This window comes from Phalangium opilio, unplaced genomic scaffold (assembly GCF_054372755.1).
Source record: "Phalangium opilio isolate 3A_F unplaced genomic scaffold, DU_Popi_V2 ptg000209l_1, whole genome shotgun sequence".
NCBI classification, from domain to species: domain Eukaryota; kingdom Metazoa; phylum Arthropoda; class Arachnida; order Opiliones; family Phalangiidae; genus Phalangium; species Phalangium opilio.
In genome coordinates, this window is record NW_028324217.1 from 7485062 (window position 1) to 7505478 (window position 20417).

The following is a 20417-nucleotide window of genomic DNA, read 5'->3' on the forward strand; positions in this document are numbered from 1 at the left end:
GGGTCATAGCGAGAGAGGTAAAAAGGAATTACGTATTTTTCGCCGACCGCGTCAGCAACGTCATCAAACAGTAGTTTAAGTGAGCCAATAAGATAATTTTGACTTTTCGTTACGTGTTGGAGGGAGGGGCTCCATGCTGGGCTATGAGTCGGACTGAAGTAAATACTAACTGTTCTGTTCTTGCTTCTAAAATTTCATGGATCCCTGCTTTTACTTACACATATAGATGGCGTGCTGCTTTAGCTAGTTTCTCCATATGTAACAGATGAATTTGTCTATGATTAAAGTTATTTCAAACACACTGTGAAAATATTTTAGTCCGCTTTTCCTGGATGGTAAAGCTGTTATTTCTTTTATTTTTTTATAAGCAGAAGGAACCTGGCGTCTCGGGTGATTTTGGAAAATATCTTTTGACGTTTCGAAGGGGTTTTATGTTATTTGGAAGACGACGCGGTCTTAAGATGGGATGGGCGGCCAAAGCTTTTGAATATAAAACTTCCAGAAGATTTTTTATACACCCACAGTGACGTCTATTATATTTCTCTCTACCACATACCATATATTTTTTTTCAACAATATTTGAGAGGTTTAGAATTTTACCTAACCTCAACAGTAAAAATGATCAGCATATAAAGAAATAGATAAAAGAGAAGTTAACGTTCAAATTTCAAAGCACGTTAGAAATACATAAGTAGTGTAAACTATATAGATATGCAGAATCCAATATGGCCGTCGCCATGACGTCATTAATATGGCGGCCATGACGTCACCAAAAATTTAAAATGGAAGGCAGGGCTCAAGGTCAGGGAAATTTTTGAGTCGCCATTGTCGCCTTATTGATGACGTCATGGTGGCGACCATCTTGGATTCTGCATATCTGTATAGTTTACACTTCTAGCATACATTTTTATGGCCACCTTATTGATGACGTCATGGCGGCAGCCATCTTGGATTCTGCATATCTGTATAGTTTACACTACTAGCATACATTTTTAGAAACGTTTCGATTAAGTTGCCTGTTAAAATTTGGGAAAAACCAATTTACTGTTTTGCCGTAGTTGAAAGACGGTGAAAGTAATAGTCACCAAAAATACTACAATGATTGGTGAAATCATAAGTTAATGATCTATCATGATAAGTGGAATCTACAGAGAACTAGGCTGCTCCCACCCTGTACAACCTAGAATCAGTCTCACCCCAACCTGATTTTAAAATATGTGACAATAATAACAGAAAGTATCGCGTATGTGACAGTAGTTACAAATAGTATCGCGTGATGCGTGTAAAAAACACGGGTCGAAGCTAGCAGAGAGAAAACCTAACTATGAAAATTAATAATGCCACCCAAGAGTGTCAGGCCACACCCATATATACTTCTCTTAGCGACGATGGTATGAAAGATCTCTCTTGTATTTTTGGCCGCCGATCTCTTGGAAAGCCCTGACACGAAGAAAGGGGCAGTAGACGAGATGGCTACTTAAACAGGATGGTTCACTTGTGGTAATATATAAGAATAACAGCTATTTTTTTTTTAATTATCGTCTATTATGAATTTTTATACATAATTAATTCACTACCTTATGCAGAACATTTAGTCTTTAAAAATAATTATCCAATGAAATGAAAACTTTCAGACTAAATAGGAAGATGGACTGCAAAACCGCGTGTAGTCAATTCTCGCTTGTCGTACACAGTGCAAAGTATATGTAGTGTCATACTTATGGAACATATCTTATGAAGTTATGATACCTGTAATCATTTTAGCTTTGTCAAACATTATATTAAATCCTTTTAGTTCTGTCAAAGATATACTGATTACTCAGAGTGGCGGGATCTTCGAATTTTGATATTAAAAATACCTTTATCTAGATTTCTTGAAAGTTTTAGTTTAACATATTTTTTTCGGGGTCTTATGTTCAACTTTCTTAGACGTGTTTGTGGTCAGAACGTAAGATAAGATTTCTCGTAAGGTGAAATATCTTCGCTTTCTGATCGATTTTTAGATATTTGACCTTTGACATATTTGGGTCAATACGGTAACCCCAGTATAGGCATTTGACGCGAAATATTTTATGCATTTCTTTTTGGAGTTTTGCAAAAGTGTGATTTCCATATTTACGGAGGAACACTTTGGCTGACCTTTTAAAGGTCGTGAGGTCATATCGTTTTATACATGGCCATATAGTCATTCTGAAAAATTATATTGAATTATACGTGAATATGAATTGAATATATTAAGGTATTAAATGAGGACTTATTTTGAAATAAAATTATGCTGTTCTGTCAATGCAGAAATAATCGGTATGATAATTGTGACACCTTTGACTCCGAGTAAGGTACCGCGTTCAAGTTAGACATAAGAATGACATATCTGATTTCACTATTAGTTCAGCGAAACTGTATTCAAAATAAGCGTTCTTCTGATCTGTATCAACCTGCATATTAGTGAAATTCAATCACTGATGGTTCACTATATCTCAAGAATCCAATAAGATAGGATACTGAAAAATACTAAATTTATACCGAACTTGAATTTAAATTCTAGCAAAAATCTCTGATCTACCATTAAGTTTCGATGTCTGAATGGGATCTGTAGAGAAACCCTTGCAACCTAGAATCCCTCCAACCCGGTATTAAATTATGAGACAATCCCGCCGAGAAAGGCTTCCCTTTAGTACAAGAATTGGATTAAAAAAACCTATCCTCGAGCTTTTCGTACTGTAATATTCTCCCCCCAAAATCATCTATGTAAGTGCATGGTAAGAACATGTTCGTCTTTTACGCTGTTTTTCCTTCGAGATGTAAAAACATTAGTAGCGTAAGGGGTGGAAAGTACCGCGTAATCCGTGTAAAAAACACGGGAAGGAAAACCAAACGATAAAAAAGAGGGACCCTAAAGTAAAAATTAGGCCACCCCATGTATACTTCTCTTAGCATGAAAAGGAAATGGCTTTGTGATTTTTCAATTCCGATCTCTTGGAAGCGCTGACGTGAAGGAAATTGTCAGGAGAAGTTCCTCCAAACAGTTTCAGATAGATACTTAAAGAGGCGTATTTCCTTATGAAATAATTTAAAAATGTCCAATTTAATATTAATTGAATTGCATCGTTAATAAAAATTCCTTCTGTAAATATTGCTGCCTTGAGTTCAAAAACTATTCCATGTTAACCGAAGTGGGAAATAAACCTTTTTAAGGAGTTTCCGAAAACAGCGTTGAAGAGATGAATCAGCGCAACAATCATTTGTCTTAAAATTGCAATAATGGAGGCGGGAAAATATGTATACTAAAATCATTAATGCACATGGGTATGCAATTAGTAGTATGTAATCAGTTGTTATCTACTTAGATCATGAGTAACAACAGATAATAAAAACGGAAGTAACTACAAAAGTGTACTCTTAAAATGATACGATGTCTCCTAAATTTAGCCTTATTTAAATTATTTAATAATAATTAAATTGATGACACAAATTTAATAATATTTATTTCTTACCGAGTGTCAGCCTTTAAACTTTGGGCACTGCTTGGGGTGAAGTAGACATACTAGAAATTTCAGAAAATACAATCTCACTTTTACGATCCAATGAAAGCCGGTGTGAACCGGATCTACTAGACCCTAACCTCTCGTAGCTCTTGCCTCGGTAAGTGTATTTCGAAAGCGCGCCATATTCCTAAGATTCAACCAATCAGGAGCTCGAACGGGTACGCCACATTCGCTTTCGACCCTCAAAACGGCCACGTTCCCACGCCAAGAGAAAAACAGTCATACAGGGGAAATTTTTTTTAGCTGGCTCCTCAGTTTGACTTTCACATTGAACTTGAACGGTTGACGAGAACCATACGCGTGTTTTAAACTAAAAGCGGTTAGAAATATTCGTACGAAGTTGCGTTGTACTATTGAAATATGCTAATTAATGCAGCAATGCCAAACAGAAGAATTTTCAAGATAAAAGAGAAAAGGTATCATGGGAGACAACTAGTGAATGACCAATGGTTCCTAGATGTTGCAGCGCATGATCAGTATGGAAATGAGACTATTCACGAGTGGAGTATGAGTAGTTCCTGTATTGGAGTCCCTGGATTTTACTTTCTCAATGTCAACGGTTCCGTAGGCGATGAAAATGTGGCTTACGAAAAATGCTATTGCGACATGGATGTTTTGCTTAATGGAAACGAGAGATTGTTCATCCGCAAGGGATACATGAAAGAACCATTGTTCAATAACTTTCATTTCACCCTCATAATCCGTAATTCGATTACTTGTTCCCAAATGGATATTGTTTTCCATTTTGCGCCGTGCGACGCGAATAAGTTTCTTGAAAGGCAGAAGACGTTGCTGGATGAAGGAATCCTAACAGACGTCTTCATAAAAACCAGAGGAGAGGAATTTCCTTGCCACAAGTTCGTCTTGGCGTCGCATTCATTGTACTTCAAGAACATGTTCGTCAATAACGTCAGCGGAAGAAGAAGTAATTTAGTCGACTGGACCGAGGAATTCGAAGCCCCAGTTGTCAAGGACTTGTTGCATTTCCTCTACACTGGACAAATTCCACCCAACACTGACGACAATCACTTTGGATTATTGGAAGCCGCCCGACTTTGTCTTCTACCCGATTTGAAAGTTATGTGTCTTGAAAGCATAGCGCGTAATATTAATGTGGAAAATGTGCTTTACATACTTCAGTCAGCAGAAATATTGGACATAAGCTATTTGAAAAGAAAAGCCGTTAAATTTGCGGCTGCCCATTGGGACGAAGTAATGGCTACAGAATTCTACCAACATCTGAATTCAGACATGTGCAAGAGACTACTCAAAAGCGTCTTCGATATGTATAGGCAAAACATGCTTAACGAATAAGGACACTGAAAACACTGAATCAATAATTACTTTTGTTAATGGTATTTTCAAAACCTTTCAATACTTTTCAAAAATCATATTAAAATAAATATGATGATTATTTTTATTATGTTTAAAGTTAAAAACATTCACTTTTTAAATACCTTATTTTCAAAAGTGTTGATTGCATTTCATAAATTCGGTTTAGCAAAGTTAAAAACATTTATTCTGGCTGTAACTTTGAAAAATTCTTGAACATCTTTAAAATGCAGAAACATTCTTACTTAGTTTTTTTGTCAAAACTATTTGTGTTATAAAAACATGTGTATTCAGTTTTCAGAAAATCATTAAAGGCATGTGCTCTTGAAACTTGAATAATCTGTTGTTTGAATGTTGCAAAATATAGGATTTTATAGGACCACTGGGCTCCCTTTTAGGGTAAAAAGGGGATTTCTTATATTTCAAGGCACGATCGAGCAAGCTTCAATGAAGTATACTTTTCGTTTTATGTATGAGCTTTTGCTAAGCCTGTATTCAGCATTGGAACACCGGTTCCACCAATCACGAGATAGAACGAAGAATCCGTATTTTTCTCGCCTTCCATCTACATGGTTCTCACGCTAGAAAGCAAAGAGTCATGCAGAAAACTAAGCGTAAGGAATAAAAACTAAAAATACTCGATTTCAAAGATACTATTCTAGTGTTTGTGGATAAGTGCTAAATTTTGTTGCAATAATTGCTAACAAGAATATTACTTTTAAATGAATAGTGAATTAAAACTTGATCGCGATTAGTTTACAGATTAATTTGACTGAAATTAATGTAGCGGAAGAATGAGTTTCTATTCCGTAGTCTATATTCTTCGGGGAAAATAAACCCATTAAAAGTATTGTCAAACAAGTCTAAGCTGGTTCAGTAGCTCTGCATGATTCAACGTGAACAGTGGGTGAAACTTTTGCGCGGTATTTATTCGCTGAAACAGGTTGAAAGTATTTAGTTTTTGCTACAATTTAAGGCCGAATTATGTCTGATATAGCAAAATCAGCCAACGGAACATTTAAAATAAGTAAACAAACGTTTCGGCGAAAGATAAATATTAATGACGAATGGACTGTTAATGTTAAAGCGCATGATCAAGATGGCGATCAATCACACCTGTGGAAAATGAAGAGTTTCTACACCCACTTTAATTACTATTGGTTCCTGAGCTTGAATGGTCATGTAGTGAATCAAAACCGGAAGTACGAAAAATGTTCTTGCCAAGTCGAGATCTTCACTAACCAAAAGAAAGTAACGATCCGCAAGGAGAACATGTTAGCGCCAAAGTTCCATGTATTCGCCTTTACCTATGTGTACTCCCTCGGCTATGAACAATGCGCTAGTTTGAATAAAGAGATTGAAATCCTGATCACCTTTACCACTTGCGACGAAAATCCGTTGATCGAAGGTCCAAAGACCATGTTGGACGATGGAATTCTAACAGACACGATCATCAAAAGCATGGATCAGGAATTTCCTTGTCACAAGTTCGTCTTGGCATCACGTTCCGAGTATTTCAAAACAATGTTCCAAACGGATATGAAGGAAAGTCGAACGAATACCGTCGACTGGACTGGGGTTTTTGACGCCTCAGTGGTCAAGGATCTGTTGCATTTCTTGTACACTGGTCAGGAGCCCCCCAACATCGTTGAAAACCACTTTGGATTATTGGAAGCCGCTCAACTTCTACCCGATTTGAAGAACATGTGCGCAGACAGCATACTGCGAAATATTTCCGTGGAGAATGCTGCTTACGTACTTCAGTCAGCGGAAATATACGAATCAAACTGGCTGAAAATAGAAGCCGTGAAGTTCGTGGTTGCGCATTGGAATGATGTTTTCGTTACAAATTTCTACCAGCAATTGGAACCGGGTCTTTGCAAGAGATTGCTGACTAGCATTTTCGAAATGTTAGTGAAAAACAATCTCAATGATAACTAATCAAATCACGGTGTGTATTTAAATTTAAAAGTGTTTCTTTGGGTTTTTTTTTTTGCTTAAGTCTAATAGTTTTTGAGCTATATAGCATTCCTACTTATTTTATCTCTAATTAACGATGATACAAATTTAAAATGTTTTATTCAAAAGCTTTGAATAAATTCAATAACTTTGGATTCATATTAAAGTAAATATGAATCGCGTCATTTCTGGTGTCGGGTTTCAAAAAAATTCGTTCTAATGATACTGTAAGACTGTGGTTGTTAAATACTCGTCCACACATTAAACCTACAGAAACATCTTGTGTGCATTTAAATGTTAAAGTGTTTTTTATCTCATTAAGTCTTCTAGTTTTTGCATTTTTCTTAATATCAATGTTTTGACCCATTTTTTTCTCTTATTAAAATTACGACGTTGAACATTTGAAAGTTTTTTTCAAAAGCTTTAATAAATTCCATAACTTTGGATTCATATTTAAGTAAATATGAATTACGTCATTTTCGTGTCGGGTTTCAAAACATTCGTTCTAATGATACTGTAAGACTGTGGTTGTTAAATATTCGCCTACACATTAAACTTGTAGAAATATTTTGTTCGAATTCGCGCAAAATATAATGTTTTATAAAAATTATTAAAGGCATATTTTTGAATCATAATGGTTTTCTTGTGTAGGTTTTTATAGATGAAGATTTAGTTTAGCGTAAACGCTCAACATTGCAGGGTTTATACGAGCGTAGAAAGCACGGAAATTGGATACAAGTGCAATTAATGTCAGGAAATATCTGACAAAAATGTATGCATCTTAATGGGTCTAAAAGTTCATAGAAAAGTCAAGGAATTTAAAGCAGGAACAATAAAGCAGGGAAAAGTCAGAGAATTTTTTGAATTTAAACAAAAAAGCGGGGAAAAGTCAGAGAATTTTTAGAATTTAACCAAATAAAGCAGGGAAAAGTCAGAGAATTTTTAGAATTTAACCAAATAAAGCAGGGAAAAGTCAGAGAATTTTTAGAATTTAAGCAAATAAAGCAGGGAAAAGTCAGAGAATTTTTAGAATTTAAGCAAATAAAGCAGGGAAAAGTCAGAGAATTTTTAGAATTTAAGCAAATAAAGCAGGGAAAAGTCAGAGAATTTTTAGAATTTAAGCAAATAAAGCAGGGAAAAGTCAGAGAATTTTTAGAATTTAAGCAAATAAAGCAGGGAAAAGTCAGAGAATTTTTAGAATTTAAGCAAATAAAGCAGGGAAAAGTCAGAGAATTTTTAGAATTTAAGCAAATAAAGCAGGGAAAAGTCAGAGAATTTTTAGATTTTAAGCAAATAAAGCAGGGAAAAGTCAGAGAATTTTTAGAATTTAAACAAAAAAGCTGGGAAAAGTCAGAGAATTTTTAAAATTTAATCACGAAAGCAGGGAAAAGTCAGGGAACTCTTAGAATTTCGACAAAGTCAGGGATTTTGATTAAAGTTGCTAAAATATCTGCGGTTCACACATCCAGTTGTAAACTCCGTTTTAGGGATATCATGTTTCATAATTTATTTACTTATATCACCCCTTCTTATTGGGCCTAAAAAACGTCCGGGAAAATATAGAAAAAGGTGAGAGAAAACCTGGAAGAGTCAGGGAATTTGAATGTGAAAATTTCGTGTAAACCCTATTCCACGGTAGGCGATTGTTAAGTGTCGCCGCGTAGCGCCATTGTACTTGTATGAGAACTAGCTTCTCTTTGTAAGACACAGGAGGCGCCCTTTACGTTTCCGTACCGTACTACCCTACCTAACCGCTGAGGATGCTGGGAGCGTGAACCTTCTATATAATGAACCAGAATCTTAATGGCGGGTCCCATGTTAAAATGATGTCCTCAAGTCTGGGTTCGCGAACCACCGGCCATCAAGTCTGTAAATAACGTGCTAGTCTAGACACTTTGATTAAACATAGCTTTTTTAAATTTAATAAAAAGTAAGCGTGAAAATAATTCATAAGGGCGGGGGAAGTGTCTATGTAGACAGGAAACTCTTCCAGGTTTTCAGTCCATCGCAAGACCCGGGTATACACTGGGTAGCTTACTTAGTAATCATTGTCAGTATTTGCGCAAATAACTAAATACACAGACTTTATAAAATATTTTAAAAGATATTTAACAATGTGGAAAAAAATTGAATAAGCATCGTATTTTTATGTAAGCAAATTACCCTTTGAAAATTAAGTCGGCGGAAAAAAGTTAAAATTTAATTTTTAAAAAGAATTTTCATTCATTAACGGCTGTGGACCCCCAAGGGAGAAACTCATTAGTCAAAAATTTCGGTTTTTATAAAAACAAACTATATTCTTCAGTGAAGGGAGCTCCCTGTCGTACTCAATCAAGGTAAAGACATTCTTAAACTTATATGTGTTCTTCCTATGGTGCATTGTCGAGCGTTTAAATTTGAAACTATAACTGAAAAATACTAGCGGAGATCTGTTTCAACGCTAAGCAAGCGTTAAATCCGGGTTGAATGTAATATGATTTTAATTGATGATGAGTCTTTAAAAATGGTGGACAAGAAAAGTAACCAACCCTTCCTGACTAGTACCATGATTCTAGTCTGTACTAAGCCTTTGACAACGACTCGACACCGGGCGTCGCTTTACGAGAATCTAGGGCTGCGTTCAGTAACCGGCATCAAAAACATCGATGACTAAAAGATGACATCGATGTCTTACTGAACGGTTTTTCGCGTCTTTGGGCGTGATGTCATGATGCTCATCGGATGCCCATCAGAAAAATCAGCTGTGAGAAGAGGTTTTTTTGATGAGCATCGGATTCATGACGTAAATTTCGTCATTTTGTGCCGCGACCAATCTCCACCAATTTTAAATAATGAAGAATTCACAAATATTATCCTTATGGATAATAACACTAAAAAGCAATATATTATTTTGGTAAAAAAATGGATTCTGACAGAATTTTGATATAATTTATAAATTGAAGTACAATATCTTTGTAAATAGTTCGGATTTATTATTTAAGCCTCTGCCGTAACGTTATCATAATATCGTCGCCATTAAGAAAAGCATCGATTACACAAAATTGTGCCGTTCAACAACTGCAACGTCATCATGACGTCAAAAGAACACCGATTTCATTTTCCCAAACATCGATGTTTTTCCTGATGAGTGTTACTGAACGCAGCCACTGCTTTTTATTTGGAACATCTATTAAGACTACTGTCTTGTTTACAATAGAGTTCGATAATTTAATTAAATTAATTAAAAGATTAAGGCGGTGTTTACGTTGTCGTTAACTGTTGATAGATAAAAGGTGTAACCTCTTTTTTAAAATTTTTTAGTGATTCAATAGTTTTAATTTGCCCTGGCAGAGAATTCCAGAGCTTAACACCCTGGTGTTTAATACTCTTAGATCTGTACTTCGTTAAACATGTTTCTGTTAGAAAATTTTTATCACAGCTACAAGTTTGGACTTTGCGATTAGAATTAGAAAACGTCACTTCATGACAGGCTCTAATTTGTAACCAGTGACAAACTTATGGAATATAGCTTATGAACTTATGGTATAACCTCTTGAAAATATTTATATTGTTAAATACGATGTTAGTCACGTGGTGATAGTTTAGTTTCCAAGTTTTAACAAGAACAAGAAGTCTGACTGACGTTCTTGACTTTTAGAAACCAAGGTTTACATTTTCGCTAACCGTTTTAATTTGTACGAGGGGCTAAAACCTGATATCTGATTTCTCAATTTTTATGTGAATTCCCTTGATTACCGAATGAATTTCTTGATTTCTAAGATTATGATTTTCTTGGGTGATTTCCTTAATCTTTACAATGATTTCCCATTATTGTCGCAGATTACTTGTGATTTCTGTTTGAATTCCAATGATTTTTTTGGTGAATGCCGTGATTACCATTGGATTATTCGTGAACTACGATGAATGCAGTGATTATTTCTATTTCAACTGATTACGATTTTTATTTTGTATTTTCGAATTCCTCCATTGATTATGTGTGATTATTTCACGATAGGTGTGATCACCGAGGTGATTACAAAAGATTACTAGTAAATCATGTGATTATTTCTGGTTTTCTCCAGATTTCACTTGATTTCCAGTGATTTTATCGAAGATTTCTGATTACCTTTGATTACCAACAAAAATGAATTTGATTACTGATAAATTTCTATGAATTCCTATGAATTCTAGAAATCAAGTAATAGATTTCTGCGGTTTTGTACACCTGATTATTCAAGTGACTAAACCCTCGCCTTCCACCCTTACAAAAATTATCTTAAGAAACCTTGAGACTCTTTTTTGGGAAAATCTTTTAGAAATTCTCAAGAGATTTCAATGGGAAATAATGGGAAGTTTGGCACCTTTTTCCATAGGATGTTCTATAGATTTTCTTAAGAGTTTTTGTACTTGAAATTCTGAAGAAAATCCCTAAATATTTTCCAAAGCATTCCAAAAACATTTCCCAACAACCTTCGCAAAGATTTCCCTAAGAATTCCCAAAGATTTTCGTGAGATATTCCCAAAGATTTCCCTAAGAATTCCCAAAGATTTTCGTGAGATATTCCCAAAGATTTCCCTAAGAATTCCCAAAGATTTTCGTAAGATATTCCCAAAGATTTCCCTAAGAATTCCCAAAGATTTTCGTAAGATATTCTCAAAGATTTCCCTAAGAATTCCCAAAGATTTTCCTAAGATATTCCCAAAGATTTTCCTAAGATATTCCCAAAGATTTTCGTAAGATATTCCCAAAGAATTTCGTAAGATATTCCCAAAGATTTTCGTAAGATATTCCCAAAGATTTTCGTAAGATATTCCCAAAGATTTTCGTAAGATATTCCCAAAGATTTTCGTAAGATATTCCCAAAGATTTTCGTAAGATATTCCCAAAGATTTTCGTAAGATATTCCCAAAGATTTTCGTAAGATATTCCCAAAGATTTTCGTAAGATATTCCCAAAGAGTTTCGTAAGATATTCCCAAAGATTTTTCCCTGTAATGTTCTAATTATTAGGGACTTCGTAATTAAACAAATAATTTATATTTATATATTTTTTATTCCGTTTATCTTTCACCCATTTCCAAATCTGAGCAAAACAACTATGAAAAGTTCTTTAAATAAATGGCTGGTTGGCATTTTCAAGAGTTACATCACCAAAAATGGTTTCTTCTTGTCTAGTGGTTTCATTCATTCCAGACTTCTTTTTGTTTGTATTTGTAACTTCTTTAATTTTGTCTTGGATGGTCCTTTTAATTTTATCCAATGAAATATCATATTTGCTCTTCACGTAATCTATAAAAATTCATATTAACAGCAACGCTTAATTATGAATACAGATTAATACTAGGATTTATTTAATTTTATTTTAATTATTTTATATTAAAGTGAAATTTTGAATATCACCAAGAGAAAATAGTAGAGATTATAATACTTGTAGGAGAATTTCAACTCAGTTGTGCAATCCGTCCCATTTAGGGTCGCCCAATTTTTTATACCCCCAATAATTGAATGAGCCAAGACAGAAGTAAAATGCAGCTAGCTGCCTTAAAAATATTGTGAGACTGCTGTTCTGACATGGAGAGGGGGGGGGTAGGCTTTTAGATTTCTAACCAGGCAAACAAGGTGTCAGGCTCATGGCTATTTTCTCTTTATATTACTCATGCATTGAAGCATTTGCATAACACTGTATGGATCAAAAATGAACTTACTAAGAATGGCATTGATTTTCACTGGGTCTAGTTGGGGTTTAGCTGGAATATCCTTGAAGGCATTGGATTGTTTCCCGCTAATTGAAGTGTTCACTAATTCATGTTCTGTAAAAAGACATAAAAGGAGGTTCCTGGCAAAAAACCTTGGATTTCCACTAGATGAGAATTCTGCTCTGGTCAAATCTGACTTCTTGATCCATATGTTGTTTCCAATGTCAACCTAGTTAAATGTTTTTTCGTATACATTCAATGAAGGGATAATGGAGTATAAGTTATTTTTAGTCATAAAAGCTGTTGTACAATTGCCCTACCATTTCTTCTTGTTCCGATTCATTTCCAGAGTGAATGCGACTCTCTTTGCAAGTTTGAATCACCTTTCTCAACTTACTGATCAAATGATCCAGTTCTGTAGAAAAATTAAATTCGAAATTGATAAAAAACGTAATAACAACTTTTATAATTATTAAACATTTCATACCAGCCCCTTTTTGCAATTTTTCATTTTCTTCTAGCAAAATTTCATTTTTCCTCTTCAGTTTTTGAATTTTTTTCAAAAGCTTCTCTTCTCTCGCATTTGAAGAATCATTCATAGTTTCTTTTTCTATGACCGCCAAATTACTAACACCAGCAGCTTCCTGAATTTCAGTGTTTATTTCATTCAATAATAATTGGTTTTGCTATATAAATACGAAAATAATTAGAACTTTATAGTTAGTACATTTGGCATATCTCTGCCATCATTGCCATTGTTTCCACACAGTGCTATCCATTTGAAATATTTTTTTTCTTTCTACAAAGCTTCTGGCCAGCAGCAGAGATATACCTCCTTGTAACCACGTAGGAGAGGCAAGCCCCCACCCCAATTATTTTCCAATTTCAAGGTATTTTACCTCTCCTTGTTGGTTTGACCCTCAGCGGCCTTGCTATTATACAGGTTATAATTTTTTTTACACTACATTGGGTTAAAACTGATACAATTCATCAGTAGAATTTTAGAATGTGTTTTTATTTTCAAAACCTTGAAATATTAATTTAGAGAGAGAGAGAAGCTGTTAAGTGTAAAACAGTCGTTTATAAAGACAGATCATTAACTAGATAAGAAAAGAAATTATTTCTTCTACTATTATTCTTCTATTATTTTTTCTACTTTTAAAGAACATTGGCAAAGGCAGCTGTGGGCTAGATAAAATGTTTTTAAAACAAATCACCCAATAAACAGAACGATTTGATGAATGTGTCATCCTTCGTTGCATTTCGCAGATCAGAAAAATAACCTTTCACACAAAACCCACATTACCCTGATTTGCATAAAATGTTGCTACTTCCATAAAATATGACATAATTCGTTAGTAAGTGGTAATTAAAAATACATGTATGGTTATGAGATTGCATAAATGTGAACATTTTTAATTTTAGGCCCCCAAATACTGCTCAATCAGTCATATTTTATTGGACTTCAAGATTTTGTATTCTTATCTTACTTTGTTAACAGCTGGATCACGACTTTTCTTAGTAACTGTCTGATCCACAATTATTTGGGAAGCCATGTGTTTTCGTTTCTTCTCTAATTCCTCATTAGTTCCTGAAACATTAAATTTATTAAATACAACCAACCCGTTTCCCTACTAAATAAAAGCACAAGGTGAACCACTGTATAACATTTATTATTATTATTACTCTTATTGTCATTTATTATGAAAAAACTTCAGATAATTAATATTGTTATACATACTTGATGTACGCATCACAATTAGCAATTGAAAATTTAACTATATTTTTGGCGATTAAAGAGAGAATGAAGCGGCCATACAGAGATTTCAGAATAATTGAGGACACTTAACTAAAATCTCCAATAGATAGTTGACACAGACACACATGGAGGATTCATACCATTTACACCAGACCGCCAGGCTACATGGAGGACAAAAGCAGACGGGTTGCTGTCCTCCTGGTATAAATGGTCTGAATCCTCCATGTGTGTAAACTATCTATTAGTTTTACGTAAGTTTAAAAAGTTGAGCTATTAAGCCTACGCTAATTTTTTGATGATGAAGCTTATATTTTTATAAAACCGCCATGAGGTCTTTCTTTCCTCGTTTCCTCCCCCACCCCTCCTTGCTATCTCACATTTTTAAGACTAGCAAGGAGGATGACACTAGCCTAAACCGCGGCGTTCCACCTCTACTTCTATCGCCACTTTTCCTCCCGCAAAATCTACGGGGAATCCCGCATTAGGTTTTAAACATTGGAAATTTAAGTAAAAGTAACGGGCATTTGTTACGAAAAATTATTTTAATTTACATGATTTTTATGAATATATCGATTAAATTTCATTCTCCATTTAAAAATGTTAAATCGCGATTAAAAAAATTCAAAACTGAGATTTAATTTTCACATTACACAGTGGTTAAACTTCTACATATAAAAAAAGGTTACTTACCAAAAGCCATCAGCTTAGCTGGATAGGGTTTCCTTTTATAGTAAACCTCGCTTTCCATTCCAATAAATTTTGAAAAATCCCGGGCTCCCGAAATTTCGTTAGCCAGTTCTTTGTTTACAATGGTCTTAATGGGATACACGTCTAACGTAGGCTTTTCTAGCTGGAGCCATTTAACCAGAACAAAAAGTCCCAACTCTGAACTTGATTTTGACATAATTATTAATTAATACTTTCTTCTAAATCAAGTTTAAACGACAAATTCCGAACTTTAACAACGAAATTAAAAACGACTTCCTAGCGTAACCCCTTCAGTACACAGTGCGTTACTGCGTTGGAATTTGAAAACTTTCCTATTTTGGTCCGGGCGGGGTTTGGGGCGATTTTTTTTCCCAAAAAAACCTCCTTATTCACTAGCGTAAATAAGCCTTCCGCGAACGGGACACTTTAACCTGATAGTACCACAATAAGTGATAACAATCGGCCCCACCGAGTGGGAGAGTTTTTCGCCGTGAAAATAGGCCGGCATAGCCCTCCTTTCCACCTCGTCTCTTAGGTTAAAGAGGTGGTATGATAAAGGAGCTGTAAAGGTTAACCTAGGTTATATATTAGAAGGATTTCAACCCCTCTCCAAGGTCGCTCCATTATACTATGGTCGCATTCAGTAACAGGCATAATTCAAAAACCAGTGTCGCAAAGCAAAGAGATAGGGGGATGCTTTTGGTCACTAGTGTGTTAAGTTAAAACTTACAATTCATGAGCTAGTCTTGCAAATTCTAGAGATATTTTTTATTTTATAAGTTACAGAAAATGCTGGCGGTTATTTTTATATTTTTTAACTTGACATTGAAGGCATAATTAACTATTATATATAAATACCTATTATTACTATGAATAAGCGATATCGTGAATATTTGTGGACGGACAAAAAAACAATACCGAAAAGATCTCGAGCACGGTATACCAAAAAAAATAAACAAAATGTTTCCAAAGATGTTATCTTAAGTTCGGACTCTGAATCGGAATTTGTTACGCAAATGCCTATCGAAGAAAACGCTAACAAATCTAACAACCACCAAATTCACCATCCAGAACGTCTTGAAGACTCGGATATGGAAGCAAGCCAAGATTTGTAAGAAATTATTCTTAACACTGATAATTATATTTTCAAAGCTTAGTTTCTATAGGGTAGTGTCAGTAAAAAGGGGAAACGACAATTTAACCCTCCCTCGATCTAGCCGCGCTTTGAAATAGGGAATATTGAGCGCGCCTGTTTTTAGGAAATGTGACGTTGCTACACGGTACCACTGACAGTACTCTATCTATACTACCATAAGTTTATAAGCTATGTTCCATAAGTGTGTCCCTCGTTAATGAGAGCTTGTCATGAAGTGACGTAGGCGACGCCTGGTAAGGCGCTATCAAAGGCTTAGTGTAGACTAAATAGGAGGATGGACTGCAAAACCGAGTGTAGCCAATTCTCGCGTCGTTCTTGGACTAGCTCTCATTAAACCTCTAGCATTACGAAGTAGAGGTAGTGACATACTTATGGAACATATCTTATAAACTTATGATACTACTTTACTCTTGAAATTATTTGAAATGGTAGGCCTCTATTATAGCCGAGTCAAATTCTTAGTATTAATTTAAGGGACATTGACGAGCCAGGTGCAGAAAATAGCAGCACTTCTAGTTCGATTGATGAAAATGATGACAGTCATGATAACAACGATGATAGTGATGATAACAACGAGGACGAAACAAATGAAAATAACGCAAAAACTGATATGGTATATTATGTTTTATAAGAATAGTTACTCTATTATGGTACATAGTTTTCGCAAAAGGTTGTTTTTCGGTGCCTCCATTGTTGCCAGACCCAAGAGACCATTGGTGAGCTATGCAAGCAATTAAGACCAGAGAAATGCCTGTAATTCAGAACGAGTGGCAGTGGCTTGGCAACACTGCGCTGAGTGAAGGCAGAAGAGAGAGGGGGGCATTTTATTTCTAGCTCCTTTAGTTAAAACTATAGGCCTAGCTACATTTAATTAACACTTAAATTTTTGATACAACATATCATTATTCCAGGATGAACCTATTTATGAAGGATCTCACTTAACAAAAAAAGAGAGTATGCTCCTTATAATGGCGCATATATTAAGACACCACACATCTGAAGAAGCTACTTCTAGCTTATTGCAATTAATTAGATGGCATCTACCGCAAAGTGTGTCCACATCGTTTCCCATAACAAAGTATCTTTTCCACAAATATTTTGAAAGCCCAAAAGGTTTGGTTAAACCGTACTTCTATTGTCCAAATGATGCTTGTAAATCGAATTATTTGGGACCAGAGAGAGAGGGTCAAGATGAACTAATGTGCGATATTTGCAACTCGGATTTTAATGTAGATTTCCTATTAAAGGGTGGAAATTATTTTTTAGTATTTGATGTTGAATCTCAAATCAAAAACTTATTAGAATTGATATGCCCCGAGTTAAAAAAAAGTATAAGCTACTTCGATATTTCCGATATTACGAAATCTTCAAAATATCGTAGAAGTAACATGAATGACGATGACGTTTCAATAACATGGAACACTGACGGCGTTCCTATTTTTGAATCGTCAAAATTTGATATTTGGCCCCTACAGTTCACCATCAATGAGTTGCCAATAGGAGCTAGACAGAGAAATACTCTTTGCGCAGGCCTTTGGTTTGGACAAAAAAAACCCAATATGAACTGTTTTTTGAAACCTTTCGTTGAAATTATAAATTCACTTTCTTCAAATGGGATTGTTTGGACAAACAAAGAACAGAAGAAAATAAGATCCCGAGTATTCCCCGGACCATGTACTGTAGACACAATAGCTCGGTGTACAATACAAAATATGACTCAATTCAATGGAATGTTTGGTTGCCCATGGTGTTATCACCCGGGAGTAATGGTGGAAAAAGGGAAAGGCAATATAAGGGTCTACCCTTACAAAAATTTTGAAAATGTAGACGCGCGGACAAAGCTGGGATTTATTGACGATGCCACAAATGCAGTAAACAAAGAAGAAATTATCAATGGTGTTAAAGGGCCATCAGTTTTGTTAAAAATGAACCACTTTGACTTAATAGAAGATGTACTCGTGGACTATATGCATTGTTTGTGTTTAGGTGTTATAAGAACAACCACAAATTTATGGTTGGATTCTAAGTCACACGAAGAACCTTATTACTTAGGCCGGAAAGTGAAAGAACTGGACGCAAAGCTAAATAAAATAAAAGTGCCAAAGGAATTTACCAGAAAGCCTAGGTCATTTGAAGAGCGAGCATATTGGAAAGCGTCTGAATGGAGAGCGTGGGCATTGTTTTACTCTCCATCCGTTTTGAAAGGACTTTTGCCCGGTCAGTTTTACAGTAATTGGATGAAGTTAATTATGGTATTTCACTTGTTATTAGCAAGATCAGTACCTGTTAACTTGCTCTTTCAAGCGAGAAAAACTGTCTGCGAATTTCTCAGTGGCTATGAAAATCTTTATGGAGTAAAAAACATGCTTTTCAACATCCATCAAGTTTATCATTTAGTTGATTGTGTTGCGAATTGGGGCCCACTCTGGTCATTTTCAGCTTTCCCATTTGAATCAAATAATGGTCGGCTACTGAAACTTTTCCATGGTACGCAATATGTACAAACTCAGATCTCCCAGAGATTTTTGTTTTTGCAATTTATCCCCACTTTAGTCTTAAAAAATGAAGTTTTTAAACTAAATCCTATGCTTGCAAAGTTTTTTGCTTCATTAACTAACAATTATTCCCAATTCCCATCGCAAAAAATCAAAACTGAAAAAACTATTATTTTGGGTAAAACATTGCCTTCAAAGCTATCTGTTGATGAAAGCGCGATATTAGAAGAGCATGGCATCGAGCGCTCGATTACGCTTTTGCATAAAAAAGTGACAATAAATGGGTTGGTTTTTAGTGCAAAATGTAGAAGTAAAAGAATAGAAAACTGCTATATTTACACCGAGATTGGCGAGAATATTAACTTTTTCAAGATTAGTCAAATTTATTCCACATCTAATAAAAAAGTGTATGTCTCTGCCCAAAAGCTAAAAATTCTCCAGTTTAATGAATTCAAAATATTTGAAAATGGCCTTCCGCAAATTCTTTACCCATTTGAAGTGACAGAAAGAAAAACACTTCTTTCTCTTGAAAAAACAAAATTAAACAAATGTTTGAAAATTGTTAAAGAACCTAAACAATACCTCATTAAGCTAAACGTAGTTTTGGATGGAACTTAATTTTTTAAAAGTGACTAAAATATTAATTTTGAATATTTCCCAATTAATGGCCATTGTTTTGGTTATATCGTATGTATGTAACTATTAATTGAAACTCGTTTTTATATTTCAAACTTACCTATCATACTTGAGATTTTTGTCGTTTAAATTATTAATATTAAAAAACTGTTTCATTGATTCTCCTTCAAACTTAATTTAAAGACCAAATTATTCTCTCGATTACTTTTTGTTAAAATTCCTGAGATATTTGTAATTAGCACTTAAAATATCTCTCTCAAATATTCCCTTCTATTTTTAAAGGATTTTGAGAGAAAATTTCAAGTTAAGCTCAAAAACAGTTTATCACAAACATTCCCTTTAATTGTCCATATCGTTCTTCAGAAATATCTTTCTTCTAAAATTAAAATATTTTCCTCCTAAAGTTTCCCTTTAATTTTCCAATGCGTTCTTAAGAAATATTTTCCCCGTTAAAAACCAAACATCATGCTCCCAAAGTTTCCTTTAATTTTCCATAGCGTTCTTGAGAAATATTTTCCCTCTAAATACAAAACATTTCCCTCCCAAAGATTCCCTTTAATTTTCCATAGCGTTCTTGAGAAATATTTTCCCTCTAAATACAAAACATTTCCCTCCCAAAGATTCCCTTTAATTTTCCATAGCGTTCTTGAGAAATATTTTCCCTCTAAATACAAAAAATTTCTCTCCCAAAGATTCCCTTTAATTTTCCAATGCGTTCTCAAGAAAAAATTTCTTTCTAAATACCAAACATTCTCCTCCCAAAGTTTCCCATTAATTTTCCTAAGGGTTCTTAAGAACTAATTTCCAATGAAAAACCCAAATTATTACTCCCAAAGTTTCCCTTAAAATTCCCAAAGAACTCTTCGGAAATATTTTACCAATGTTCGAACTCCCAAGGACCCTTTCAAACTCCAAAGTTTTTTCTCAAGGTTTCTTAAGATTTTTTTTGTAAGGGCAGCATACTATTTGCCACTTCAACTCATTGGTCCTCCCGGCTCTGATTTCTTACACACTGTATATACACTGTACATACAGTATATAGTAGATAAACCATCAATGAAGAAATGAAAATTGGAGAAAAAAATGTTGTTTGCCTTTTATTTTAGAGAAAAGAAGATTTTGCTATGGCAATAGATATCTCCTAAGGAGCTT

The 20417-nt window shown here is 34.7% G+C and overlaps 4 protein-coding genes across 6 annotated transcripts in view; 2 read left to right on the forward strand and 2 right to left on the reverse strand.

Annotated features, from left to right (window-relative positions):
• The window catches only part of LOC149618785 (glutamate receptor ionotropic, NMDA 2B-like), a 274821-nt gene that overhangs the window by 126022 nt on the left and 128382 nt on the right, over positions 1 to 20417 (reverse strand). The gene's annotated exons all lie outside the window — the stretch shown is intronic.
• Positions 1 to 20417, forward strand: part of LOC149618789 (ATP-binding cassette sub-family C member 1-like) — a 245074-nt gene that overhangs the window by 49868 nt on the left and 174789 nt on the right. The window lies entirely within an intron of this gene.
• On the reverse strand, positions 11849 to 15329 carry LOC149618793 (uncharacterized). 2 transcript variants are annotated; one of them, XM_089853947.1, is made up of 7 exons: positions 14961 to 15329; positions 14002 to 14102; positions 13729 to 13794; positions 12999 to 13197; positions 12832 to 12926; positions 12521 to 12740; positions 11849 to 12104 (listed from the first exon to the last, which is right to left on the reverse strand). In XM_089853947.1, the coding sequence occupies exons 1-7, from the start codon at positions 15172 to 15174 to the stop codon at positions 11926 to 11928; spliced, it is 1074 nt and encodes a 357-aa protein (XP_089710073.1). In that variant the 5' UTR covers positions 15175 to 15329; the 3' UTR covers positions 11849 to 11925. The 2 variants fall into 2 exon arrangements, with proteins under 2 accessions (XP_089710073.1, XP_089710074.1); XM_089853948.1 differs by lacking the exon at positions 14961 to 15329 and adding an exon at positions 14253 to 14896.
• On the forward strand, positions 15465 to 19437 carry LOC149618794 (uncharacterized). Of its 2 annotated transcripts, XM_089853943.1 has the most exons (4): positions 15465 to 16089; positions 16609 to 16747; positions 17046 to 18621; positions 18828 to 18896. In XM_089853943.1, exons 1-4 carry the CDS (start codon positions 15848 to 15850, stop codon positions 18836 to 18838), a joined length of 1968 nt encoding a protein of 655 aa, XP_089710069.1. In that variant the 5' UTR covers positions 15465 to 15847; the 3' UTR covers positions 18839 to 18896. The 2 variants fall into 2 exon arrangements, with proteins under 2 accessions (XP_089710069.1, XP_089710068.1); XM_089853942.1 differs by having other exon boundaries at positions 17046 to 19437.

Bases quoted from the DNA above. Each gene is read 5' to 3' on its own strand.
- LOC149618793 (XM_089853947.1), bottom strand. From the start codon at position 15,174: ATGTCAAAATCAAGTTCAGAGTTGGGACTTTTTGTTCTGGTTAAATGG. The intron at 14,103-14,960 runs GTAAGTAACCTT...TTAATGTTTCAG, and splicing joins AGCTAAGCTGATGGCTTTTG to GAACTAATGAGGAATTAGAG. The intron at 13,198-13,728 runs GTGATTTGTTTT...GTATTTATATAG, and splicing joins CAAATCGTTCTGTTTATTGG to CAAAACCAATTATTATTGAA.
- LOC149618794 (XM_089853942.1), top strand. From the start codon at position 15,848: ATGAATAAGCGATATCGTGAATATTTGTGGACGGACAAAAAAACAATA. The intron at 16,090-16,608 runs GTAAGAAATTAT...TATTAATTTAAG, and splicing joins ATGGAAGCAAGCCAAGATTT to GGACATTGACGAGCCAGGTG. The intron at 16,748-17,045 runs GTATATTATGTT...TCATTATTCCAG, and splicing joins ATAACGCAAAAACTGATATG to GATGAACCTATTTATGAAGG.